Source organism: Stylophora pistillata, chromosome 8 (genome assembly GCF_964205215.1).
Source record: "Stylophora pistillata chromosome 8, jaStyPist1.2, whole genome shotgun sequence".
NCBI lineage: Eukaryota > Metazoa > Cnidaria > Anthozoa > Scleractinia > Pocilloporidae > Stylophora > Stylophora pistillata.
Window position 1 is genome coordinate 2960465 of NC_142526.1, and position 27290 is coordinate 2987754.

Below are 27290 nucleotides of genomic sequence, written 5' to 3' on the forward strand. Positions count from 1 at the left end.
AAACTACTGCAGGTAAGAGTAGAGTGGGCTCAACTTTTGAGAGCTCTACAGAGCTTTCTAGCTATCGATATCCCAAGAGTTTGCAATCTCGCGGTTACAAAACGAACATAGACGAATTTCAAGTCGCCACCTTGCCCATGCTAATTTTCATTGCGGTCAGCACTCTTTGGGATGTCGCACAACGCTTCCTCGGAGGAGCTTCTTTTGGCTTAAATTAGAGAAAAGCCACGAAAGACAACTGGAGAATAACTCCTCTGCAAACGGACCGGCAGAACCAACAATAAATTACCGGTGAGCCATTCAGTAGAAACTGCACTTTTTCTCTCTTTTTTTTTTTTTTTTTTTTTTTAGCTCTTCTATGGATAGTTTAATTTATTATTGATATTGATACCAACTGAAAAGTCCTGCACTCCCCCTAATTCACCGTTCATAAACCAGAACTGCTGACATTCAGTGCGTGTTAACTGTACAGATACCGACTGGGTGTGCGTGTGTGCGTGCGTGCGTGCGTGCGTGCGTGTGTGTGTGTGTGTGTGTGTGTGTGTGTGAGGGGGGGGGGGGTAGCGTTGTGTTGCAGTCCTTTACTAAAATAAAATGAAGTGACTGTCCATAGTTTTTCTTCTTAGAAACACCTTTCCCTTTTCCCTTTTCCTTACCAGGTAAATTCAACCACTGAAAAAGTCTACTCCGGAGGAAGGTCGAGCAAACTACATACTATTTCTTAGACCAGTTAGTATAGTTCCATTCACAGTTTTTATGCTTCTATGGTGACTGGTTCCTAACTAATTAAATGAAACTCAGACAAGGAGTAGTTTGGGAGAACCCTAAAGACTTTCCCGAAAACGACTTTAAGGAGACCACTGCGATATCTGTTCGTCGATGAATGTTTAAGAATTGGTTTAAATATACCAGCACGAGCATGACGGAACACAAAATTATTCATAGATAACTAAAAACAGTAAAGCTGAAGGGGCGGGTGGGTGGGGAGGTATAGAGTGCATCCGCACCCCAGTGCCTAGCATGCCCCAAAACTTTCAGAACCTCACTTGTCTAGAAACTCACAATGGTGAAATCTTCCCTACGTCTCTGAACGAAACCACGAAGACAATATTCGCTATCTACTTAAATAGCGCTATCTACTGCGAGGATACGTATCTAACACCGCAGTTCAAAATATATGAACTTCATATATTTCATTGTATCTGATTTATCACTTTCACGGGTTTATTACGAATCAACTTAACGGCCTGCTCCCAGTTGGCTTGTTAGCTCAATTGGTAGAGCCCTGCACTAGTATCGCAGAGGTCAGTGGTTCGAATCCCGTACAGGCCTGATTTTTTTCAGGTCTGATTTTCGCTATTGCTTAAATAGCGCTATCTACTGCGAGGATCGTGCATCATACGTATCTAACACCGCAGTTCAAAATATATGAACTTCATATATTTCATTGTATCTGAAGACAATATTCCTGGTTCAAAACGATGAAATGTGTATTTTATTCGACTCCATAAGCTCTCGTTACCAAATGTTTGGTTTTAGATACTACTGATTGGGAATATTAACAGCTATCAATATTGGACAACGAACTAAAGAAAAAATTTTTAATCGATGTTTCTCCTTGATTAACAATTTTCTTAAGTTTTGGTGCATTTCTCTTACAAAAGAGCGTGCATGCAAAAAACGGCGGGGTTCTAACAAAAGTGACAGCGCATGCCCCTTACCGCTGACCCTCGTGGCTTTCCTTCGTATCGACTATCTGAAAGCGTGGAACCTGGGCTCAACGCGACTTGAAAATTTAGTCTAATTCTTTTCAATCCTTGTGAAACTCCTCCATGTACTATAATTTTAAATTTACTTTTACCTTCGTCGCTACTTGTCGTTCAAAGCTGACTACAATTTTCTAATTCTATTCAAGTCAAATTTCTGTGATGCTATAGTTCTTCAGAGGTTGTATGTGCCGTAATCCCTTCAAGGCTTTGCTATTTGAACAACTATTTTTCCAATGTTCTTATTGGACTCCATCTTCTCGTGAGCCTGCTGTATTTGGTCCATGGGAAGGACTGAGTCCACGATGGTCTTAAGTTTTCCAGTGGCAAATAATGGAACGCTGTTTTCTGTAAACGCTCGCACCAATTTTGCTTTATACTGAGAAATAGGAAGAAGATAAATATTACTGTTTTCTTATTAGCTCTTGCAAACTCGGAATATAACTTGGTAACAAAAACAAAAACAACAATAACAACAACAACATCAACAGAAACAAAACTAAACAAAACAAAAACGCGAGGGCGTGTCGTCATGGATCTGTGCGTTACAGCGAGATCGTTTGGTGCCAGGAAACGAAGTTGAATGTACTGAAGAAAAAAAAAATGTAGCACACAAAGGTTGGGGCTTAATTTGTTCGTATAACCCGATCCTTTGCAAAATTGAGCCACGTTCTGTATTCATATTCCTGTTACAAAGCGTTATCCTAAGATGTGGGTATGGTTCCAACGATCGAGTAGGGATATCTTCGGACTGGAGACTGTACGGGGCGGGAGGAGAACATGGCGGAGGGAAATTACCCCCTTCTCAGGCAAGTAGCCTATCTGAAAACACAGATTAAGAGGCACAAAAAGGAGGTATAATTGTAACAGAAAAATGCGTTTATCTCGCAAAGTTTGTAATGTATCAAATGTGACTTTGACATACTTCGTTTTGCTAAAAAATGAGAGAATTCCAAACTGAGGGCATTTTGAGGATATGAGTTTACTTTAAATGAAGCCGCAAAGATATATGATCATCAATCTAACACGGCAAGGGTACATTTGTCATGAAGAATTTACCTCAAGAGATCTGTGCTTTAGAGTTGTGGCTATCAGAGAACCTCTCTTTCCCAACAGACCTCCAAGAAGGTTCCCCTCTACATTTCCTCCACCCAGCGTACCATACAATACCCAACGACCATCAACAGCTAGGACTTTGATATTCTTTTCCCAGAAAGAGCTGCCAACGCAGTCTAGAATCACATTCGCCCCTTTTCCTGAAATTGTAATGACCATATTGAATTATTTCTGTCAAGTGTATTGGTTAAAAAGTACGGGCGCTTCTCCTTCGTAGCCAGCTCTTGGATTTTTTACTGGCTATTTGGTACAACTGTGTTTAAAACATGAACGAAAAGACATTCTGAATTGCTATTCTCCACGTGAAGAATAGGAAAGTTGATTTCAAAGAATAAAAAAATTTCACTTTCACTACGCACATTGTTTTTGTTACTGTCATAAATGCAAGTACCGCGGAGTGGCCTAAATTGAATATTGTTCGCTCCTGTAAATAAACTAAAATTAATAGGGAAACTTTTGCATCACATTTCTTCGAAGTAGTACGAAAATTCTAGGGTGTAGAAACACTCTGCAGCTGTGTTGCAGAAGTGGATCTTTCTATATCTAACCTGTTGTGATTTTTTCGACCTCAGTGCGGCTTTAAAGTGGATTTTGTAAGAAAAAAAAATGACATCTTTTGGCAGAAAATTAGAATGTAGAAACTCTGCAGCTCTGGTGCAGAAGATGATCATTCTAACCTATTGTGATTTTTTTCGATCTGCGGCTTTAAAATGGATTTTTGTAAAAAAAAAAAAAAAAAAAAAAAAAAAATAATAATAATAATAATAATAATAATAATAAATGACAGCTTTCGCTCTTGTGCTAATACGTCTTGGACGAGATTTCCAAGAGTGTTATTAAATTATTTCCATTTATACATGTATGACGATATATTACCTTCAGTCACACTTTCTATCCAGCCGGAAAAATCTCCTGTCTTATAATTGAAACCTCCCTTGGCTCCAAGTGACTCCGCCATTTTGATCTTTTCCTCTGAGCCTGCAGTCACATATGGCTGTGCTCCAGCCACAAGTGACAGCTGCACCAGTGCTGTACCAACGCCACTGCCTCCAGCATGAATAAGAACCACATCACCACTCTCAACTCTCCCGAGAAAGTGCAGGAGTTGATATGCTGTCAGCCATGCTTCAGGAATGGCTGCAGCATCAGAAAGTTTAAGAGAGTCAGGTGCAGGCATGACGAGGACCTCTTCGACAGCAACGTATTCTGCGTAACCTCCTCCTGGTAAATAATATACAAAAACAAATAACGCTCTAAATGGCTTAGGCTGGGCCTGAGGTAAATAGAAGTCATCATTTAGCAAGGAGATGAACAAGGCCTTATTATTGTCACAAGTTACTACGTAAACCATGTGCTAAGACTGACGATTAGAACATTTCTTGTGATACTGAGATCAACAAGTGAGTATCTGAATCAAAGATGTTGTAATCTTAATGATGAAGAAAAGGCTATAAGCAGAGTTGCATGCATCTAAACACGTTATTTACCTGGTAACAAAGCCATAACCTTGTCTCCTTTCCTGTGAAAAAAACGAAAAATTAATGAATAAAGGAATACAAGTGTTACTGATACGCCATGGGGAAGTGAGCAAAAGTTGCCGAATTTTGTGTGAATCCATATTGCGCAGTCATTTGCTTATTTATTTGAAAGTAACCCGACGGTTATCAAATACTAAACTGCATCTCGGCACAGAGACTCACTTCCATTTCCCAGCACATTCGCCTCCGACTTCCTCGATCACACCAGATACTTCAAGTCCCAAAATGTCGGGCTGCCCACGAGGCAGAGGAGGGGATGGGTAGAGTCCTCGTCGCTGCAGAGTGTCCGCTCGATTCAGCGCCGTGTATTCCACGCGGATTAGCACTTGAGTTTTGTCTGCCGTCGGCTTCGGGGCTGTGCCGAGGTAAAGGTTCTCCGCACCACCAGTTTTATAAAGAACAGCTTTCATGGTTATGTTCGCATATATACGGATGCGATGTCTAAAGAAAAGAATAACAAAATTTCTCAGCCAGTTCTAAATCCTTCTGGCTGTGAAGTAGAGGACTAACAATTTTGAATGCTTTTCTGAAAAAAAAAAAAAAAAAAAAAAAGAAAGAAAAAAACAAAGCTGCGTTGGAAAATTCAGCCTGTATCGAACTGAATTCCCTTCAGGTAATCGTTTTAATCTTTCTGGGTTGTGACATTCCATACTCTTGTTTGCTCAAAATATTTCGGTCAATCGCGTGACCTAGGCTAATCTTAATAATTTTCATGACTGGGTCAGAATTAAATTAGATACGGAACTGTGAAGATGCAGATTCAACTATCCCGCTGGGTTGTACAACTTGTTTGCTATCTCTAAGGGTTAAGAGCAAGATACTTTTCTTGGTGACACCAGAGAAGTTCCCGTCTCCACAGTAGTTTTCAAGAAACTTCAGTCCAGCTTGCTTTCATCATGACTAATAATAGGATACGAAATTAATCAAAGCATGCCTTCAAGGTAAATAACTTGGCCACAGCTATTAACAGCGTGGGATCATGTTTTCAAATTGAATGAGGCATGACAAAGTATTAGCTATTGTTATTTAAAAATACATCCAAGATGGACGCGATTCTCTGTAACCCCTACCTCGGTACAGAAAAGTTAAAAAAAATCTTGTTCTTCTCCTACGATTTACTTTTGAACTGCATGTATTTTAAATATCAAACGACGGAAAAAACAAAATAGATCTGATCAAGTTGTGACGCTTTGTTATCGGTGTTAGCAAGGTTAAAATTTTGCCCAGATTTTTGGGCTGAAACCTCAGTCATCGAAATTTGAAAGGCGATCAGATTGCATAAAAGTACGGTGCCTCTTGAGAATCTAGCTATAAAGCAGAGGGCTGAAAATTACTCTAAATATCTGGAGATATCGAGGCGAATGTTCCATGCAATGAGGTTCTTCGACCGCTTACCTTACTAAATCTACTGTGCCAAGCTCTACCCAAGCCGTTTACACCGTAAAAACAACACTCGAAATGCTAAAACATGTATGATGGTACGAGCTGTGTGATTGGGTTAAACTGATCGTGCCCAAGCTCCTCCAGCAAACTCTGTTGTTCCACCCAAGATCCAGAGGCTATTCTGTATTCAGAATTACAGGAGTTTCAGTGGATCAAAAATTCAGCACGGTCTGGCATCTTAAATTAAGAACTGATCATTTTAACAGGAAAGGAATCACTAAAAGATTTTGAATCGTAACAAGAGAACAATAAATAAGTACTTGCATGTGCTGTGCTGAGCACGTATTGAGGAATGGGTTGAAAATCACCTATCGCACAAAAAAAAAAAAAAAATAGATGAAAGGATAGATAAAAAAGTATAAGCAAACTTCCCGAGCAGCCTGCAGTTCTAGGCTAGAATCTATCGGTTGTTCAGAGAAAGAGACTCTGAAAGAGAGATATGTACGGGGAATCATGGAAATAAATCGGCAATGGTTCAACGTGAGACGAGTCACAGTTTTTGGGCTGAGTTGTTGACGAGGTCTGCCTGATCTTACCCCTAGAGGATTTTTTTTTGTCTAGAAATAGTAACAGGTTTTTTTTTTGTTTTTTTTTCTTAAATCAGCGCAATAGCTGGAAAGTCGAGCTACCTTTAAACGCTAAAAGCTGGCTATCCGCTAGAGCTGACTGCCAGTCGTGGGCTCGATTGTTGTTTGTTTTTTTCCCTTTCTCCTATTTGCATCGGAAACTTCAAGACGGCACGGTTTAGAGGTGATCTGAAAAACTTCCCTCTAAGGGCTCTTGCAGTCCTTTAGCCTTCATCCACCGGGGGCGATTTATTTATTTATATTAACTTCCATTTAGTGACAAAGATGATAAAAAGACTAATAAAAAAAGGTACTAAATGAGGGACTAACGTACGGACTCAAAGTCCCAGCGAGGTCAGCCCCCATACTAAAACATGTAAACAAAAACAATAATCAACAACAGTTCTTTCTATTAATTGAGCGACAATGTGGGCAGACTGTTTTCCACGTTTGAATTCTAGATGTGTCAAAATTAGCTATAATTTTGTTAAAGAAATAGTTAAATAGACGGTCTTTAAAGGTAGAAAGAGCTATAGTTTCACGAATATCTAACGGAATATTGTTCCGTAAGGAAACAATGCGATTAAAAAATGAATCACGAAATAAGAAAGTATTGGCATTCCTAGTACGGCCAGTGATCAAGTTGATGTATTCATTGACATTAATATTGTAGTACTTATGCATACCGGCACTCAGTAGAAGAAGCAGATGTCGCGAAGTTCGTGTCAATAACATAACGGTAACAGTTTTAACATTTTTAAGCGGGACTTATAGTCAGGTCTTTCCGATACCTTATAACTACAGTTGAAAATAAAACGAGTTGCCCGACGTTGAACACCCTCTAGAATACGTAAATGATGGACAGTAGATTGAGGGGCCCAGACCTCGCTAGCATAGCCTAAGTGGGAACACACAAAAGAAAGATATAGCGTTCTCCTGCTATCAGTCCCAATGTCAGCACAGGTCCGACGGAGAAAACCCAACATCCGGTTGGCTTTGGCTACAACGCATTCAATGTGAGAGTTCCATGTAAGTTTGTCTGTGACGATAACTCGGAGATCCTTTTGTGAGGAAACGACCGCAAGGGCATGTTCTCCGGCTTCCTAAGGACTACTCAACAAGAGACGGTATAGAGCTGTTTCGTTTTCTAGTTATTATCATACCTACACATTTATCTAGATTGTAAGCTAAACCCCATCTAAGGGACCAGTCATAAAGCTTGTTAATATCCTGTCGAAAATTAGTACAATCACAAGAGTCATTAACTGATCTGTAACATTTGGCATCATCAGCAAACAGAGCAATTCAGTGCTGTTCCATCATTGAGAGTCTTTGGTAGGTCGTTGATAACAAACAAGATAACGAACAAGAATGGGCCCATTAGATTCCCCTGAGGGACACCAGATGACACATTGACCCAACTGGAGAAGGAACCTTCTATGTGCACCCTGTGATATCTAGAATGAAGGTAGTCGGAGAACCAACTGTGCAATGGACCGGAGATGCCATATAATGATAACTTGTGCAGGAGAAGGTTGTGCGGCACAGAATCAAGCGCCTTTCTGAAATCGAGATAAAGAACATCCGACTCTTGTCCAGCGTCGAGAGTTTTACCCAGATCGTTAAGTACCGTAAGTAAATGTGTGACACAGGATTTCCTAGGAACAAAAGCCATGCTGCTTTAGCATCAGAGATAAATGAAGATGGTTTTACTTGAACAAAAAACTCCAAATATTAATGTTGCTTTTGCATGCAGGCTCAGTTTTCAAAATGGCGGACGAAATTGTTAATCATAATCTTTACGAACCGCAGTTCAAACGCCCTAGAATAGTTTCAGAATCCGCGAAAACGAGCGATGACAGAGAGGCTGATAAATTAGGTTTAGATAAAAATGGAGAACAAGCGAACTGCCATCAAAGAAACGAGACCGATGGAAAACTTCGAAGTGAAATTATTATTGGTACAAAGCACGTGCTTAATGAAAACCCAGAAGAGACCGACGAAATGAGGGCAAGTACAGAGCAAGGAAAAGATTCATCGGTTGGAAAAGCATCTGAAGATGGCTCTGATATCTTGAGAGAAACTTGTGTTTCGGAGAAGGACGTTGGAATTTTGGAATTCGTGGCCAACTTACCCGGATTTCATGGAGTCCTGAAACAGAGATACACGGATTTCATCGTCAGAGAGAGGGACCTCCAGGGAAATATTGTGCGATTAACTGATACATCTTTACCTCGGAAAGAAAAGAGTCAAGAATTTGGGCTTGATATTTTAAGTGAAGAAGAGAAAATGAAAATTAAACAAGTTATTGATGATGAGGAGAAGAAAACCTCAGTGACTTTATCTCCTGATGATGACAAGGACCACAGAAGATTGGTTCACAGAGCCATCAGAGAAAACTTTGCCTTTTTAGGTGAATGATTGCTGTAGCTGGGCAATATAAATCATTCTCAATGTGTCATTTCTTTCATAAGTATAAATAGGTGCAAGTGAATTGTTAGAAAGACTGGGCAAAACTTACTCAGGGATGGGGTGTGGGGGCCACTTTAAGGGGTGGGGGAGGGAAGATCTTACCTGCCATGGATCAGTATCCAACCAGGGGGAGCTGCAATAAACCTAATGACTGCATGGTACAGAAGCTGGAATATTTCCTCTTTTGGTGTTGGGACTTTGGCTGTAGGGAGAATTTGGCCAACCAAATGCAGCAAAATACTTAAATCATTCCCCAAGAATGGGAGAAAGGTGGCTTGGGGTGGAAGGTTTGGTGGAGTATTGTTAGTGAAGGCTAAAATGATTCATAGGTATCATTTCAGTTCTATGCAACTTTCTAAATCAAAAATCACTGCTTTTAATTCCTTTCAGATAGTGACACAGTTGATGTAGGGAACCAAAAGGCAGTCCGAGTATTTCATAACCGTGATTCAGATGGCAAACAAAGGAGCAGCCGATGGCCAGCAGAACTTGGAGATTATTGCTGGTTTGTTCTCTACAAAGAAAACAAAGACACTATGGATGCAATTAATCTATTGAGCAAACTTCTTAGAATCAAAGCAGGGAGTTTTGGTTATGCTGGAACCAAGGACCGCAGGGCAGTAACTACCCAAAAAGTGTCTGTTTACAGAGTAAAGGTTGAACAATTACAGGAATTAAACAAAAGTCTTCGAAACATGTGTCTTGGCAACTTCCAGTATTGTAAAGAGCCTCTTAAACTTGGCTCTTTATCAGGGAATCATTTTGTCATCACACTCAGGAATGTTGTTGGGGATCATGGAGAGATAGAAGAAAGTTTGAAATCACTGAAAATCAATGGTTTTATAAATTACTTTGGATTGCAAAGGTTTGGGACAACCTCAGTTCCCACACATAAAATAGGTATGTATCGACTGCCATTTATTTACCGTTTTAATTTGTTTTCCATGTTGGTAAAATGTACATAAGACCTGGGGGAGCCTTTTTCGGTGGTGTGGGTACATGTAGCCATTCTACTCCCACTCTACCTGTATGGAGCAATTTTTGACTTGAAGGGTATTCTATTGATTTAGGAAACTTTGTTCTGTGGTTTGAAATATCTTGCGCCATCCTCACAGTCCAAGAGGTGTAAACCACACCTAATCACTTCTTTGTCACAAGCATTTGTATTTCCTGTACCTAAAGCAGTGTGCCTGATTTTGATTTGAGTTATTGATGGCTTATGATTCAGGGCTCGACACTAACAGTAGCCCACTAGCCACAGACTAGTAGAAATTCAGTTTTGGTTAGTGGTTTTCAATTTCTACTAGCCAGTTTGGCTTAAGTAAACAGAGTGAAATTGTCGTAGCATCTAAAAACATCAAGGATGTCACTAGCCACTTGGCTAGTAAGTTTAAAAGTAGGTGTTGAGCCCTGATGATGATGCTAACCTTTGTTCTTAGGAACCGTTGGCCATCTGTATTGGTCATTTAACACTCAGTTGAAAACTGCTCCACAAAGGAAGGCAATAAGTCACTTTTCCAACATTCATGCAATCCGAATTTTTTACAGTTCATTAGTATACTTATTTTTGACTGTCTAATTGTTGCAGGCTGTGCGTTGCTTCTTAGTAACTGGTCTGAGGCCGTTGATCTGCTTCTTAATCCACGTTCTGGTGAAGCAGATGACCTCACAGCTGCTCGGCAACACTGGAAACACACCCATGATGCTAAGGAGACTCTGAAAAGACTTCCTAAAAGGAAAGGAATTGAGAGTGACCTTTTACTTGGCCTTGTGAGGCATGGACCTTCAGGTTTGGTGAAAGCCCTCCAGTCCATCTCCAGGAACACCAGACTCATGTATGTCCATGCATATCAAAGCTACGTATGGAACTACATGGCATCCAAGCGCATTAAGGTACTTATATTTGTGCCAAACACCATATGTATCTTTCCCAATTCTTCATTCAAACTCAAATCACAGGGTTAAAACCCCATTACCAGCCTAGTTAGGGAAATATCATGCAGATATATGAAAAGCTTGAAACATTATTGAGAGTTCTCCTCTCCCTTCTTACACAAATATGAGCTGGATGTGATTCTCACGAACAGGATCCATTGTGAATCTCATTTTGATAAATCTGCACACCAGCAGCTCCCAACTTCCAACCTCTCTGTGGAAAACTGAACAGAAATGTCAAACCCTTCGTCGATTTCTCTACTAAGTCAAATTTGTAGCTGGTTTTCTTTCTTGTTCGAGGGGGTTTTCTCCTGGCGGCCTTAACCCCTTCATTTCCGTGCATTGTATAGCGAGGTTTGAGAGCAATGCGTGATATGCGGGCCAAAAGTTTTTTTTTTTATTTTTTATTTTTTATTTATTTATTCATTTTTTATAGTACGTGACCAGATGTTTCTTGGTTTGATTGCACTTTTAGGAGCACGGAATGCAGCCAATCGTAGGTGACCTGGTTGTGGCTTCAAAATCAGCAGCACCATGTACCACAGACACAGGTGAATGTGAATGCTACCGTGAACCACTCATGCACATTTGATTTTTTCTGTAACCAGTTTCCTGAGCATGAAGCTTACTTCCTCACCAACGTGCTCGTCATGTAGGTGTTACTCAGTAGTGATTTAAACAACTATAAAAATCCCAAACTTTCAATCAACTTTGGCGTAGGACAAATGGCTGTAATCATACGCGTTTGCTCATACGCGTGTTTCACGCATGTTCATACGCTCAAGTTCGTTGTGTATATCTACGCACCTGCACGCATACGTACATGAATACTCGTTCGTAATTAGGTACGGACGTGCGTCGATGTGTCGACCTGTGAACGTGCGTTGATGCTTCATTGCGTAGTTGCGTCAGTGCGTTGTTGTGTCAGGGCAACGGTGCTCAGGTGCGCAGGTATGGTGGTGTGGACATTAGGAGGTAGCTTGGTCAGCCTGACTTTTTTCCTTATTATTCGACGCACTTCAGGGCCGCAAGACAAGGTTGAATTTATTTCCGAGCCAAGCAGAACATCGGTTACCGTTGTTACCGAGGAGCTGATCAAAACAGGGCAGTTCACAATCCATGACGTTGTTCTTCCACTTCCTGGATACGACGTTGCATACCCTAACAACAGCTTGAAAGATGAGTACAGAAAAATAATGGCCAACGACGGACTGGACATCGACAACATGAGGCATAAAGTAAAGGACTACTCCCTGTCGGGCGCTTATCGGTGAGTCTCGTTCAAAATAATTTTTTTATGCTCTGCGGTCCAGTTACCTTATCTCTCGTTTAAAGGTTTTCGGTCGATCGTGCCTGGATTTCAAAGTCTGCTATGGGCTCTTGCTACTCCCTTAAAGGACTGTTGCTCGTGGTAACAACTGTCGAAGCCGAGTTATTTCTAGGATCATCAGTGTCATGAATAGCACTTACAACGTTTAAGTGGAAAACAACTTGTAACGCTGATGTTGTCTTCCGTTTAGATTGTTAAAACGTCAGTGTTTGTCACGCAAAGCTTGAAATTAACGCGATTGAGGGGTTGTCTAATTTTTTAATTATAATTATAACTGAAATGATAGTCATGATATTTATAATGGTCTAATAAGGTTTTATAATTTAATAGTAATGATCAGAAAGAAGTTATTATTGCCATATTCTTCATTATGGAGTTATTGTGAGTAAAGGGTGTGCATTGTCCATATTCAGTGTTTTTCATTGTGTTTTCCATCCAAAGAAATTATTGCCTTGTTGTCTTCCCTCCAGTCTTTTGCTTTTGTTTTTTGGTATAACTGGCTTGTTTTCACGAAAGTCGACACGAGTTCAGTGCGATGATAGTTCCTTGCAGTGATGATAGTTCCTTGCCTCTTAAACTTGGCTCTTTATCAGGGAATCATTTTGTCATCACACTCAGGAATTTAGTTGGGGATCATGGAGAGATAAAAGAAAGTTTGAAATCACTGAAAATCAATGGTTTTATAAATTACTTTGGATTGCAAAGGCTTGGGACAACCTCAGTTCCCACACTTACGTTGACCTATTCCATTTTCAATTATTTGTAACATACAGGAAATTACTCGTCAAGCCGAGCCTCACGAGCTGGCGCTGGTTGCGTTACAATGACGTCAAACAACCGTTAGTTGTAACCGACAAGGAAGCTATGTCTGGTGCCCAGGAGCCCGAGTCTGTTCCAGACGGAAAGTACTGGGCGCTACAATTGGAATTTACGTTACCCACCTCAGCGTATGCTACGATGGCCTTACGTGAGGTTCTGAGGAGTGATACGTCATCTGCTTATCAATCCACTCTCAACCAGGAATGAAACGTGGATGCACAGACTTAGAAAGCTTTAAACTTCAAAGACACAAAAGGGCCGACGTGTGTTTTTATGAACTTTTACTAACCGTCACTAGCAAGAATTGATTGCTTGTAACCCTGGTTGTTAAATCTGAAAATGTGATTAGCTTTTGTAACCTTTCCATTTGTCTGCCTGACCTATCATAACTATTGAAGCAAGAAAAGACTCATTGATCCCTTCTGAAAGTGATGAAGTGAAATCTCTTCTGAAACAGCGCCTTGTGGAAGGAAAAGACGATTTAGATTTTCCCTCGTGGACTGCGAAACAACAGTTTACGGTAAATCAACTTTCAAATGGGCGTTTTTTTTGCCATCTACTTTTTTCAGGCGAATAAATTCCGCTTTACTTGAGGCGGGAATAAGATGAAATGGATCTTACAAATTCGGTTGTATGGCGTTTGTCGCGTATGTCATGTACAAGTATGTCGTGCCAATAGGTAATGATATAAGTGTAACAAAATAAGTAAGAAAGAAAACTTTTTTTTGTTATAGTTTCTCAACGATTTACAACCGGTGACACGTTTAGTACTCTCACGAACTCGATCAATCATGTTCTGCTACAACGTATTTACACTGTACATTGCTTCAATGTTGTGGCAGCAAAACTTTAGGTAATCTTGATCAACTGACCTTCGTCAAGTTGTTAAATCTGAATACAATTTTGTACTTTTGCTTAGATAATACTTTAGTACCGATAACAATTGCTTCTTATGCGAATGTCTGACCGTATATACTTCATCTCTCTTTTTGTTACGATTACGCATGCAGTTTTCGAACGTCTGGCTCGTTGAAAGTTGGTAAATAATTTGCCCATTTCTGGATTGGCTGTTGGTGATTTGTTGCAGTTTTAGCGTTGCAACGGATGGAACATAAAAATCCACTTATAATAGAAGGCAACTACCGAACATGGCTTGAATTATCATTATTTCCGTTTTACTACATAGTGCATACTGCGCATGTCAGTTCCCAGTCCTGCAGGTAATTCGGGCAAGGCAACACTCCGCACTGTCCCTGTACTGATGTTAGTAAAGCTTTCCCGGCATTCCCTTTGTTGTGGCGCACCTTTACTCCGGTAGCATCAGCGTCAACACAAATGTACTCAGGTCTCGTGTTGTTGGTCGTGTCCGTCATAAGATACCCGTGGTACTCGCGGGTCCAAAGTCCGGTCGGGCAGACATTGGTTCCAGGAATCATCATTGAGGATCCTCTTTGCTGTACACGACACACAGCACATGGGACACTATGGTAACTAATATTAGGTCCCCTTCCACGTCTCCTCATAAAAAGGTCCTGTACGTCACCATACTTCACACCATAGAGGGACGCTCTTGAGTTGGACCCCGGTGAAGGGGGCTTAAGGTAAAGGGGGTCGAGAGGCAAGCACAGATAGTCGGCCCCTCCGCCCTCTCCTGTTGGGCGCCATCCAGCTACTCGGCCTGAGACAAAATCAGCAATCAGAAAGGTTCGGTGAGAAGCCTTATTCACAATAAAATGATAGCAGATAACTTATAGAGTAATACAGGAGTAGATGAGTTCCGGGAATCTTATGGCTTCTGGAAAACTGCGAAGTAGTTAAAAGGCATGGAAATGGCATTTAAAGGATGAATCCAAATATAAAAAACTAAGCCTTATTCAAGATGTAACAAGTGTTCGTTTTCTGAGTAAATCTTCCATTTTTTTAAAGGAGAATTTCTAGTCATAGCCTTCAGTAAGGAGAGCTAACTGACCGTTTTTGGGTATTTGCAAATTCAAAGAGCAAATTAATAGCTTTACTCAGTATTGCGACGAAATAGCCTCGTATAGGGGAGCTGCAATAAAGTGTATTGTATTGTATGTATTGTATTGCATTGCATTGCATTGCATTGCATTGCATTACATTGCATTGTATCGCCCAAACTGCTTTGTATTTTGGTATTTCTTCACTGCTCTTTGTATTTAGGCTGTACTAAGCTTATCAACGGAATCACAACTGTACGAGGCTGTAAAATTTTGTTATTGCTATGATGATTATTACTGGCAATGCTTCCTTGAAAGTTAAAACATACCCTCATAAACTAGTTCTGCGCCTGTGCGAGATGGGCATACACTACGTCCCCATCGAATAAACACCGAACTTCCTGAGGCCCTTTGGGAACACGTCACTGGGTCGCCTGGAGGGCCCCGAGCACCTTGCTTTCCTCTGTGTCCTTTTTGGCCTTGGTCTCCTTTTGGTCCTGTAGCACCATCTCTGCCTTAAACAAAACAAACACAGCTGTAGTACCTACTGGACATCCCTTGTGTGTGAAGGCGATCTTCTTGGTGTTCCCTTCTAGTATTTTTAAGTGTTTAATTCCGACATTTCTAATTATTCTCGCGTTGTTCCAGACTATTTTCTGTGAGAAATACTGAAGGATTTTGTAAAATATGAGAGCAAAACAAAGGCAACAACAAACCGAAGAGGTTCGAGAATGGCCGATGATGAGGAAGATTAAATGGTGTCTTTTATGACGAGGCTTTCTTTTCTAAGTTGCCCATGCATTGGCGTAACTCGTGCGAGATTTGGCAGGAAATTGCCATTTCCGACCAGATTTTTGGACTCCTCTTCGGTGGCTATGATGTTTCAACGGTCTGAGTCCTCAAACAATAAGGCGAAACGTGCCATCTTCTTATCTTTTCTAGTTAATTAGATCAAGTAACGTACTAATATTTTAATTAGTCGGTTGCTTCTTGTTGGTGTTATGTGGATTTACCGCGCACATGTTTGAATCTTGTTGGTGTTATGTGGATTTACCGCGCACATGTTTGCATCTTAACGATGCTTTCCGTAATCTCTATTTAAGCCAGTCATCAGATAACAACCACGCCATGTTATTTATCAGATCGGGGCCTTCCCTTACGTTACCCTGCACGCTAAGCTGATTTTCGATATTTTGGAGGCTGTAGACTGACTAATCCGAATTGCGTCCCCGACATAAAAAAGATCTGTTTATGAATCAAGCTCGCTCAGAATTGATGGAAATCAATATGAGAGTTGTTGCAGTTGCCCTCAATAAGAAGATAAAACAGGAAATAGTAAATTGATATGTTTGTGGTTTAAGTTTTGTCCCAAATTCTGAAAGAAATCAAAGGTAGGGAAAAAGGAGGCCTTCCAACCGTGGATGCAAACGAAGCCAACTTACCCGGCAATCCTTGCCTCCCTGGGATTCCATTTTTCCCCGGTACCCCATTGCGTCCATCGGTGCCATCTCTTCCTACACTAATGAACACGAACACTGCGTCACAAGAAATTCGTTTTAACGACTACAAGTGTGTTTCAACGATTTTTCGCTCAGAACAGAGAATTCTCTAGTTTTGAGTTTCAGGCCAGCCCTCCTTTTCCTTTACGATTTGTTGCGGGGTTATTCGCTCTTCGCTCCTTTGCTACGTAATTACGGCTGATTTTTCTCTCGTTTATTTACCTTTTTTGTATGGTTTGATTGGTTCACTTGCCGTTGTATAATTATGCTCTTAAGTGATAAGACAATTTTGACAAGCCTGTTCTAATGGGACTGTCATCAGACTTACAACCTATTCATGACTTAACATACAGTTATAAAAGGAACATTCTGACTTAATATGTGATGAAAAAAATGGGTCAAACAAAAGTAAGACGACAGAATCAGCCGGCTACTCACCGTCTCTTCCTGTCGTTCCATCCTTCCCATCACGCCCTGGAATCCCATCTTTTCCCGGAATTCCATGTGTACCTTGAGGTCCCTGAGCACAAAAGGTTCCACCCTCATGCGCACTGAAGTTGTTTGAAGCTGCAAAGCTGAAAATTAGAGCAAGAAGACGAATCAACCGGTTATGAATTAAATCGTTCACAGTTTCTTCGGTAAATTGCACAACTTTCAGTAAAAAAACAACATTGGCTGACAGCTCTTACGATGGCGTATTTTTTAAATATTTACCGGCCATTTAAAATATCTAATGCACAGCTCTCAAAGCAATGATTTTTTCCTGCATATCACTTTTGTTATCATGTGATATTTTGTATGATTTATCTTTTGTGTCAGCAGTGCATTGGCTCATCGCCGAAAACTTTAAGCTTTCTGCAAAAGTTCATATTGGCTGGCCCCGCAGTCAATGTGTCAAATTTGAGTCCAAGGTTGCAAGTCAAGTATGCAGCTGTTATTTTGGACAGTGGTGATACAGAGAGTCCGAGGTGAAAATAGTTGGCTCTTTGTGCGGCCAACTGAATCATCAAAGAAAGGCGAATGGATTATTATGATACATTTTAATCAGCAATAATGTCTGTCAGTATGTATCAAAACAATCTTAAGATAAATCACGAAAGTATTGAAATTACAAAGGAATGGTTACAAATCAGCTAGCTGTCAATTAATTTGTATTGGAAAATTACTCGAAGCGTCCGGCTAACAATCCAATAAACTTAATCGAACTATTTCAGAAACATCATCGCAAATATTTGTATGGGAAGTAGTTTCCGTTGTTTCCCTGATGATTATAATGCAGGAAACTTCATGTTTCAATGTGCGACCCTGGATAAACCTACGTCACAGGAGCGTTTTCGTGTACGAACACACTTTGATTAGTGCCTTTAATTATTTTTCTTTGTTTGACAAAAATGCAGTCCCGTTGGTTTGTTTTTGGAGATTATGGCTGTGCCTTAACTAATTACCCTTTCGATGTTTAGCCGGAAAATTCGGGAACATTGGCGAAGCAGTTAGTTGTCTTCAACTACAAGCTCATTAATCCATCTTGAGGGGTTTGAGTCTTTTTACTTTCAGGGTTCAATTGGGTTTTAGAAAAGTGCCCTAGTGTGAATTTTGGCTCCGTTTGGATTAACACGTGGATCTTTTAGTATTCTGTGGTCTAACATGAAGACAATGTCCTAGGTGGTGGTCCTTATTTAAACGCCCGTCTCTCGTTATTGCCTTGTTGTAAGTGTCGGCATTGTGCGCGTATTTCGATTTTAATCCCCTGGGGAATTTAAGAGCTAATATCCGTCTTCGATTAATGCAATTAAATGTTCTGTGATATTGATATATCGATAAAGACTATTTTTTCATTTGGACCCGCTATTATGTATAAAAATATTATAGTCAAGCGGTCTTAAAATGGACACGCACATAAAATTGATACAAGAACGCTTACTTAGCGGTTGTGTATCTTTGAGAGAGTCGTTTGTATATATCATAACAAGTTCAGTTATTATAACTCCGTCAGTTGTGCAATTGATTGGCACTTAAGCACTTTTAGAAGTCGTCCGGCTTGTATTTATCCATTTGGCTTTTCATGCTCATTCTTGCTTATTGTAAGCGATGGCTAGGCGAAACACGCTGATGAGTTGAGCCTGTTGGAAGATTACAACTTTAATGACTATAACATCTTCTACCTACCGATTTTCCAAACTCTCCAGTCGCTGCAAAAGATTGTTCATCCCTGTTTGGTCCGCATGTCGCTTTGCACGAGAGGGAACATTCCTTTGCCCCATGTCATTGGTCCTTATCTGTAGCTTTCTGTAGTCTTTGCCGTTCATGTAATCCTCAAGCTTGTCCAGCCTTTCTATGATGTTCGTTAAACGATTGCTTAGCTGTGCCTGAAGGGCATATTGGGCCCAAACGTAGCCTAGGATCACCACAATCTGAATTAACTGCCAGAGTGACAGCGAAAGATAACGAGCAACAATCCACTTCAAAATTCCACGCGCCGTCATCTTCACCTTGTTTTCGGCTAACACGTTACTTCAATAAACCGACGCTGTTGAAAGGAAGGAGATAACTCGTTAAAGAAGAGTAAAAACAAGGCGACCATGTTTAAGTTTTGTCTCCAGATCCTTTGTTTTAACTGTTTACTTCTTTGTGGGCGAGATATGGATTCCACATAAACGTCACGTCGATAAACTCCGAAGACCAAGAATTTACATTCATGCAGTCATGCAAATGACACGACAACCGAAGCGGAACCAGGGTCCCTGTTGAAATTTCAATCACAAAACAACAGTCAATAGTCACAGCGTAGCGGTATTAGAATACAAATACGCCCCGCTATTGTTAAAGCTCTTTCAGGCCTAAAACAGCACTTCGTACAAGGTTTTATCTTTTGTTTGGTAATATAAATCGCACCTGGTGTAATAGCGTAGGCGAACATTCTTAAATGATCTGCCCAACGTGTACTGTCGCATTGCTAGCAAATTTAAAAATATTAACATTTAAAGCCTCTTACCCTTCCTATTAATCTTGATTGACTCATCAAAACTGTTTAGCCTTTTAATAGCACGTAAACCAGAAATTTCAACAGGTAACTTTTTATCCCTTGCTATGAAGGTATTTTTGCTCACCGTCTGTTTTGGCCTTTTTCGTTGCGATAAAATTACCACTTTAAAACCCGTGCGAGCGCTTAAGTCCCATATGCATCACATGTCCAAAGTGATGTGAATTCTTTGGGTCAACGGACGTGGCGGTTCTGCCGTACAAACAGAGACTGGCAACTCAAGATTGTAGCCGTTCTTTCCTTCGATTCCTTGAGTTTCTCCGCGCCGAATGACAGAAAGAATTGAGAGGACTCTAATGGCAATAAAAATGTTTTGGCCCTTACCGATCAAGTTCAAATTTTCTGTCTGTTCTCCTCCTGATAAGAGGTCTGCAATAATTTGTCTCAAGTGAGAACATCAGGTTATACTCATCTTGAAATCATGTCCACCCTTTTAAGTGGATCCAAAAATGTTAACACGATGACGTATTAATTAAAACTACTTTAGTCTATCATTGTTTCCAATGGAATTATTTTTTAGATCGATTACCTACTAGGTATAAACAATTTTTCCTCTTCTTTCGGTTTGTTTATTCAAATTAGCGAGGCTTATCGACAGTCTTGCTAATTCACTAATCTTTTAATAGCTTCCAGTATCCTTGGTTCTCCCTCAGTCAGTTTCTATATTTATCCAAGGTCATTAGATGTTACAAGTTTGACATGTGCGTGACTTTGATAAGAGACCAAAGATTTTTTTAAAGGTGAGATAGAACCATCTTAACTTGGCCTCGGGTCAAGACCGGGCCCAGAGCAGGAGGGGCTTTTCTTTGACTGTTGTATCTCAATTTTAATAGCCATTTACTAAACCTGAAATCTCATTAAGATCTTCGCTAATCATGTGAACAATTTTTCTGCTTAATGAAACTATTTATAGGTTTTAATTTTTTTCCTGATATTTTGATTAGGAAAAGGAATTGTGCAGCGACAGATGAATCTCGTCTGGCTGATCTTAGGTGAACTTCTGCTGACATCCAATAGCGCAGTGGCGAAGGTGTTGTGAGATAAAATGTGGCCTGGGTTCGAATTGGAAACGGCATCACGTAATATGTGACCCGGATTTAAAGTTCAGTTTGGAAAACATTTTTAGTGATGATTCTCGAAGAGAGCAGAATCGTTGCTTTAAGACACTCATAGGTCCTGCTAATAGAGTATAAGTTGTGTCAGCAATCTCTCGGTCCTGCTTATGATTTATTTCCGTATCAATTGATTGATCAGTTGATGTTTGGCTATGATTTCTCAATGAGAATAGACTGTCATTGCTTTAAGACACTCATGGGTCCTGCTAAAGAGTTATTAACTGTTGATAATCTCTCGGTCCAGCTTTTGAATTAGTTCCGTATCAATCAATTGATTGATCTGTTGATTTTTGGCAATATTTTCTCGACGAGAGCAGAATCATTGCTTTAAGACAGCCATAGGTTCTTCTAAAAGATTATAAACTGTGTATAATCTATCGTTCCCGCTTATGAATTATTTCCGTGTCAATTGATTGATCAGTTGATTTTCGGATATAATTTCTCGAAGAGAGCAGAATCATTTTAAAACGCTGATAGGTCCTGTTAAGAGATTACAAACAGTTAAAAATCTCTTTGTCCTACTTATGAATTTTTTTCCGTATCAATTGATTGATCAGTTGATTGAGAAGAAAAAAGAAAGAAGAACTTGAAGTCTTAAGCACTCTAAATAACAAACGTGTCTAGTTACAAGATAAGGTTGAGATCGTACGTCAGCATTATCACGCGCCTCTGGCAACCCCTTCAGTCCATGTAACGATCTCACCTTCCCGCCCATCTTACCTTCCCGCCCATCCCACCCCAGGGGAGTACATCCTGCACACAGTAATCTCGTGTGTGGGAAATTAACGTCTCCTACCCCTACCCCTGCAGGAGACGGGGCCTTCGGTTTATTCGTCCTTATCCGAGAAGACTAGAATATCCATCCATTTCTTGATATTATAGAAAGGTAGTAAATTCTCCTCAGTTATTTTAAGACCATGAGTATGGGTCCGACCGGGGCTCGAACCCTAGACCTCCCCGCACAACACAATCCGGGCTCTAACCAACTGAGCTAACCAGGAGGACTGGTTGGCGATAATTTCTCGAAGAGAGTTGAGAATCATTGCTTTAAGACACTCATGGGTCCAGCCGAGTAATTATAAACTGTGACTGTGTATAATCTCTTGGTTCTGCTTACGAATCGGTTGATTTTGGGGAATAATTTCTCGAAGAGAGCAGAATCATTACTTTTAGACAGGTCCTGCGAAGAGATTATAAACAGTTTATAATCTCTCGGACCTGCGTATGAATTATTTCCGTATCAGTTGGTTGGTCAACGGTCAATTTTTGTTTACACCTATTTCCGCGACAAAATGTGAACGAACGTATTCGTTATGGACATTTTTATTCATCGTCTGACTGATCATAGCTTCATTTGAGGCTTGTGCTACCGAAAATAAAAGCTTCTCTAGAAGCAAAGATTAGACCTGGATGCTGGATAAAACTTTTTACTCATGAGCTCTTAAGGCGTAATTTCACTTGTCCAGACTGAATTGATGATTCTGTTAAGAGAAAAATAATTGTAAAATCCTTGAACCTTTATTTTTAAAGGCTAACTAGTTGATAACTCAGATGTTGAACCCTTATCACTCGGGCTTCCGAAGGAAAGCCCGAGTCTTAAAATGCAAGCCGTTATCGGGTCGTCAAAAGGGGGTCATGATCTCAGGCGTTCCTTGCTTAAACCGAAGAAACTGGGGATGAGAGTGCGACACCTTGTGTTATCCTGTGCTCGATCTTCGTAAACAACATAATTTACAGAATACTGTGTTTTGTGAAGACCGCCTTGCAAAGATTACTGTCTTATACGCTCATCCCACATCCCACATGCAAACGCACACGCCATTCGCGGTAGGCCCGCGCTAAATGATGTCGATTGTTTTCGGAAGGGGCCGGTCCACGAACTTCATAGCTTGAAAACTAACCAAATGTGCAAAGTTCATACTGGTTCTCACAAGATAACGAATGAGCTATTTGTGAGTTAAAATTACGAAAATACTTGCAAAACTGTGACGGCCGATTTAACAACAAACTATGATGCTGAGACGAACACCTCGTCACTTGCTGAAGAAATCAAGAATATTCGTGAACTCAACTTCGAAGGTGGCGCTAACAACAGTCAATTGGAGAACTGAAGATGCTAACAAAAGAAACTTGAATAGTAAGGTTAAACATATAAGCTTAGCTCTTCCGTTAAATATCCTGCTTCTGTTATTGGTTATTATAGGGTTCGATACCTGTAAAGTAGGATTTGGTATTTCTTACATAATCACTATTATTATTGAACAATTGCAAGCGATCGTGAATGTTGGTTTGCTATTCGCATGGAGTTGTATGTACTTAGTAGAAGACATGATGTATATTGTGATCTACTAGAAAAAGTAGTCAAAATGACTAATGTACATGAACATAATGCTGTTTCAGTGTCAATAAAACTACAACAATTCAGATCTCCGTATGTAAATTATGTATGTTATAATTGTGCTCGTGTTTTGTGTTAATGCCCTGGCCATAAACGAAGTCCGAGTGAACGCGCCTCGAGCGTCTAGTTTTGATCAAATGCTTGCTCAAGGTTATGAATTTTATATTTGTTAAGTTTTTCAATGGTCAAATGGTTATGTTTTGAATAAAGGCTGAAAGTTTCTAAAGAAACTGTGGTGCTGCGTCGGCGGGGGTAGCAAGGTAATTTGGTGTTATCAACTAAGTTGAAATTGTAAATTGGCCACCGTAACGAATAAAAAAGCTGACGTTTCGAGCGTTAGCTCTTATGTTACGGTCAACTTCTGCGGACCAAAAGCATGCTTTTCAGGAATTTAGACCTTTCGCATCCGTATGCAGCCTACAGGAATGGCCCTCATGTAGCATTTTGATCGATAATAATGCAGCGATTACACCATTTCCTTGCCATTTATGCTGATTCCAAAATTTGTATTTGTCAATTAGTGGAAATTCCTCTTTAGGTATGTGACATTTATCGTACAAAATTCACAGAGAGATGTATGTATTTTGTTTGCAAAAGCGGCACAACTCGTATGTCCTCTATCTTTAATATTGTGATCCTCAGACGCGCGACTCACCTTGTATCATTCAAATGAATTCTTCTTCCGATGGATGTCTGTTGCGGAGAAATAATTATCTTTGATATCGCACCATGCAGGCTTGTGAATGAAGCCTTTTTTTTCACAGTCGGGTTATTGTTGCTAAAACGTTTGAGACGTTGTTTGAAACCAATCTTCTTCTTAAGGGGAACGCATATTTCTACTCAACTTGAGGTTTTAGGAATTTAAGAATTTGCCTATCTTGAAACATTTCTTCCTTTAATGCTGAATCAAAGTTTGAGCCCCATATCAAAATTCCTAGATTTTCCCCTGGTCTACCCATACCAAGGCAGGCTGCAGCGGATATCAAAACCGTCTAAGATTGGCTTCAACGGCCTCAAAAAAATAGGCACGTCTATAAGTTCTCACCTCTTTTCAAGATTCGATCGACTGATGGTCACCAACAACAGTAGGAATAAAAATAAGACATGCACAAAAGTATCTTCGCTCATGTTCTTTTCATCACCTTTTACGAGAAAACGAAACAATTTGACACGTTTTAGACATGGAATCTGAAATATGGATCCTTCGAATTTTTTGTCTTTCCCTTTCTTCAGCTTTCGCTTCCGTGTACTGCATTCATCGCATTAATATTATCGCTGTACGCCATATGCTTCTCGCGGAACAAATTAGTCGGACAAGATTCAGTATTGGATCACGTTTAAAAGACATGGTCTTACTAAATGTTGAAAGAAAAACTTAACTGGTTGTAAATCAGGTTTCAACCTCTTTCATCTGAGAACCTTATGTTCCCTGAGGCCTTCAAACTCTCCTCATGACTTGCTCTTGTCGATGAATATGTTACGTTGTTGGGATCTCGAGCCTCATCTCTCCGCACCAGCCCTCTCACTGAATTATCAAAGAACATGTTATGTAAAAAGAAGAAATGCCCTTCTTGTGGTGTACACCCTTGAGGACCACCCACCCCTCCCTAAAAACTTTAAAGTCGTAGAGTCTCTGTGGAAGTTTGCATGTCGCTATCTACAAAACTATTTTAAGCTTCGACAGCTGGTATATTCGAGTACTTATCGTAAGTGTATTATAGTTGATCACAGCTGTTGGGGCAAAACGGTGACCACTTGACCTCTTCAACATTGGAGAGAATAGACACGCAGGTGGGTTTGTAGCGGAGATTGCTGCTTGCAATTATCTCTGTTAAATCCAGTTGATCCTGAATACTTGTACTATGTTCTACAGATTTGGCTGATTTTTTCTTTTGATTTAGGTTGCAAAAACTTGCATTCGTGAGGCAATCACTGCTTGCATTCGCAAAGGATCAGAGGCCGGCATATTTAGTATTCCGGTCACAGAGAATAAAAAGAAAAGCCAAGAAGCGTAGAAGGTGTAAACAAACTGACATTTCTCTTTCAATTCTTGATAGTTTGAAACAACTGTAATGGGATTATTCAACCAAAGACTAAAAATTTCTCGGTAATTAATTAACGTATTTGGGCCAGACACCCTTAAATAACACTCTAAACAAACCGCCAAACTATTACTGTCAACAAGTCAAACACAGAATGCCATGTGTCACCAATAGAGTATGAATGATTAATGAAATAGATTTCCCTCCTTGATCAGGTGGAACAGCCAAAGAATTGGAACGTACATTCTTCAGATTTCTTTCTCATACGTTTACTCGTAGCCTTACTTGCATCTCGCTTAGGAAACACTGGCTTTTTTTTGGTCTTCAAGTTGGAGACCTCAAACATGCCTTCATGATTTCATGAGATGAAAACGCAAACAAACTCGGATTCGCTCCTTAAATCCCTCATTGTAGTGTAGTTTACGATACGTATGATCTCTTACGTAAGTGCTGGTGGGAATACAACACGTTTCGGTAATGGACAGGGAAGCATACCTCAAAAGGTTTAAACTTTAGAGTTGGCTTGGAAACTCTGAATAAGAATTGCCAGAAAAAGCGAACAAACAAACAAAATAAACAACAAGTGTAAGTTAACAAATAAATTACAAGGCATGTGATATGAGCATGACAGAAAGGAAATGTGAAAAGTTGATCTCCATTTCTTTTCAAAGAGTAATTTTTTTGTTCTTCTCAATGAACAAGGTTCAGTTTTGGATCGGATCGATGGATCACCAGATGGATCAGATTTCCTCTTCTAGGCGTCCTATCTGTCCGCTACAAATATGCAATATTTCTGTAGTATATAATTGCAACTAAGTTTTAAAAGTGAAAAAAAAAAAAAATGATTATAAACTTTCAACAGACTTTAAAAGATACCTCGTTCATCGGGGAACGTTGTATCTTCTGATGCCTTCTTGCTCTTCTGCAACGCGGTTTCTTTAGAGGAACACATTCAGTGGAGTAGCCTAATCCCTTAATCTACTTAAAGAACAGATTCCACGTTACCGTGGGTCTGATCAGTAATAAATCACAGATGACATGAAAACGTGGTACGAGCAAAAAATTTGCATTCAAGGCGCAGTCGAGTGTCATTGATTTTTTTTTCTCTTTTTTATTTTTTTGATACCACATTTTGACGTCTTCTGTAATCTATTATTGAAAACTCGCACGACAAAGAGGATTCTATTTCTTTATTGTGACAAAGAAGAAAAATGTGAGAAACGTCATCTCTGCCCCTGTCGAGAAAATCCAGCGTATACCCTTATTTGGCAGCATTCACCATTTTACGTTAGTTAAATGAGAGCCCCTTGCCACCTTGTCCTCAAGCACTTAAGTCGGAGAGCCATCGTATCAGCGTTCTTTCCAATCTCGCGTCGTCTTGCGCTACAAGTCCTTTTCAAGTATCTACAACAGATAGGTTCGAGAGCTTACCATAAGTGCAGTAAAGTGCAATAGAGTTGATCACAGCTGTTAAAACAATGATAACCACTTGACCTCTTCATCACGAGGAAGCATATACGCACTGGTAGCAAATTTCCTCACGTTTTTAGCACAGAGTTCTGATTGCAATAATCTGTTTCTCATCTTTGATTTTTTCTAAATCCTTGTTACTTTGTTCTGGTTTGACGGCTCTCCTGCTGTTTTAAAATTCCAGAATCTTGCAATCGTGACGCAGATTACTATGTCCTTCACTGATAAATAGATCCGAGGCCAACAAATTTGATCTTCTGGTCAAAGAAAAAAAATAGAAAAGAAACGAAGCCAAAAGGCGTATAATTAGGTGTAAACAAACTGGTGTTTACTTTTCAACTCCCCGCGTTACGTTGTGACATCCATAATCCGATTAAGCAAAAAAATAGTGAAACTTTTGGCGGAAGTTAATGATGTAATTGGCGCGAGCTACCCATAAACAGTAACCTCGACAAACCGCCAAACGATTGCTGTCAACGAGTCAAGCAGAACCAAAACCAACCTAGTGCTATGTGTCACTAAGGAAGGTATGGATGATTTATGAAATTTCTCCTTCACTAAATTTAGGGCTTTGACTAGTTGGATTGGTCATCATTAACACTGGTAAATCACAAAGAAAGTTTACCATTTCATCAGGGGCCGATAAAAGAGCAAATTTCTCATGTTACGGCTGGATCGAAGATGACACTTTTTGTCAGTGGAAAGGAAAACATGCTTCCCAAGTTCAAACAAGTAGAATTATCTGGTAGAAGAGAAAAAACACAGAGAAGCTTGACTCAGAAA

The 27290-nt window shown here is 40.0% G+C and overlaps 3 protein-coding genes and 1 long non-coding RNA gene across 10 annotated transcripts; 2 read left to right on the forward strand and 2 right to left on the reverse strand.

Moving 5' to 3' along the window:
- The first annotated feature begins 27 nt into the window (after window positions 1–27).
- Window positions 28–1609, forward strand: LOC148724435 (uncharacterized). The gene is made up of 2 exons (XR_015991215.1): window positions 28–291; window positions 660–1609. It is a non-coding gene; the product is annotated as an uncharacterized LOC148724435 (long non-coding RNA).
- LOC111325815 (quinone oxidoreductase PIG3) lies at window positions 1588–5900 on the reverse strand. Of its 2 annotated transcripts, XM_088731818.1 has the most exons (7): window positions 5816–5858; window positions 5242–5320; window positions 4583–4861; window positions 4370–4401; window positions 3759–4103; window positions 2826–3022; window positions 1588–2145 (listed from the first exon to the last, which is right to left on the reverse strand). In XM_088731818.1, the coding sequence occupies exons 3-7, from the start codon at window positions 4828–4830 to the stop codon at window positions 1969–1971; spliced, it is 999 nt and encodes a 332-aa protein (XP_088587944.1). In that variant the 5' UTR covers window positions 4831–4861; window positions 5242–5320; window positions 5816–5858; the 3' UTR covers window positions 1588–1968. The 2 variants fall into 2 exon arrangements, with proteins under 2 accessions (XP_088587944.1, XP_022785465.1); XM_022929730.2 differs by lacking the exon at window positions 5242–5320 and having other exon boundaries at window positions 5816–5900.
- Window positions 5901–8179: 2279 nt separating this feature from the next.
- LOC111325812 (pseudouridylate synthase 7 homolog) lies at window positions 8180–14048 on the forward strand. Its single transcript, XM_022929722.2, has 6 exons — window positions 8180–8842; window positions 9292–9801; window positions 10490–10794; window positions 11312–11387; window positions 11860–12106; window positions 12940–14048. Exons 1-6 carry the CDS (start codon window positions 8200–8202, stop codon window positions 13190–13192), a joined length of 2034 nt encoding a protein of 677 aa, XP_022785457.2. The 5' UTR covers window positions 8180–8199; the 3' UTR covers window positions 13193–14048.
- On the reverse strand, window positions 13692–25932 carry LOC111325813 (uncharacterized). 6 transcript variants are annotated; one of them, XM_088731815.1, is made up of 6 exons: window positions 25914–25932; window positions 18609–18969; window positions 16881–17017; window positions 16386–16478; window positions 15273–15458; window positions 13692–14663 (listed from the first exon to the last, which is right to left on the reverse strand). In XM_088731815.1, exons 2-6 carry the CDS (start codon window positions 18923–18925, stop codon window positions 14164–14166), a joined length of 1233 nt encoding a protein of 410 aa, XP_088587941.1. In that variant the 5' UTR covers window positions 18926–18969; window positions 25914–25932; the 3' UTR covers window positions 13692–14163. The 6 variants fall into 6 exon arrangements, with proteins under 6 accessions (XP_088587941.1, XP_088587940.1, XP_088587939.1 ...); XM_088731814.1 differs by lacking the exon at window positions 25914–25932 and adding an exon at window positions 19807–20895; XM_088731813.1 differs by lacking the exon at window positions 25914–25932 and adding an exon at window positions 19550–19778.
- Between the last annotated feature and the right edge of the window lie 1358 nt (window positions 25933–27290).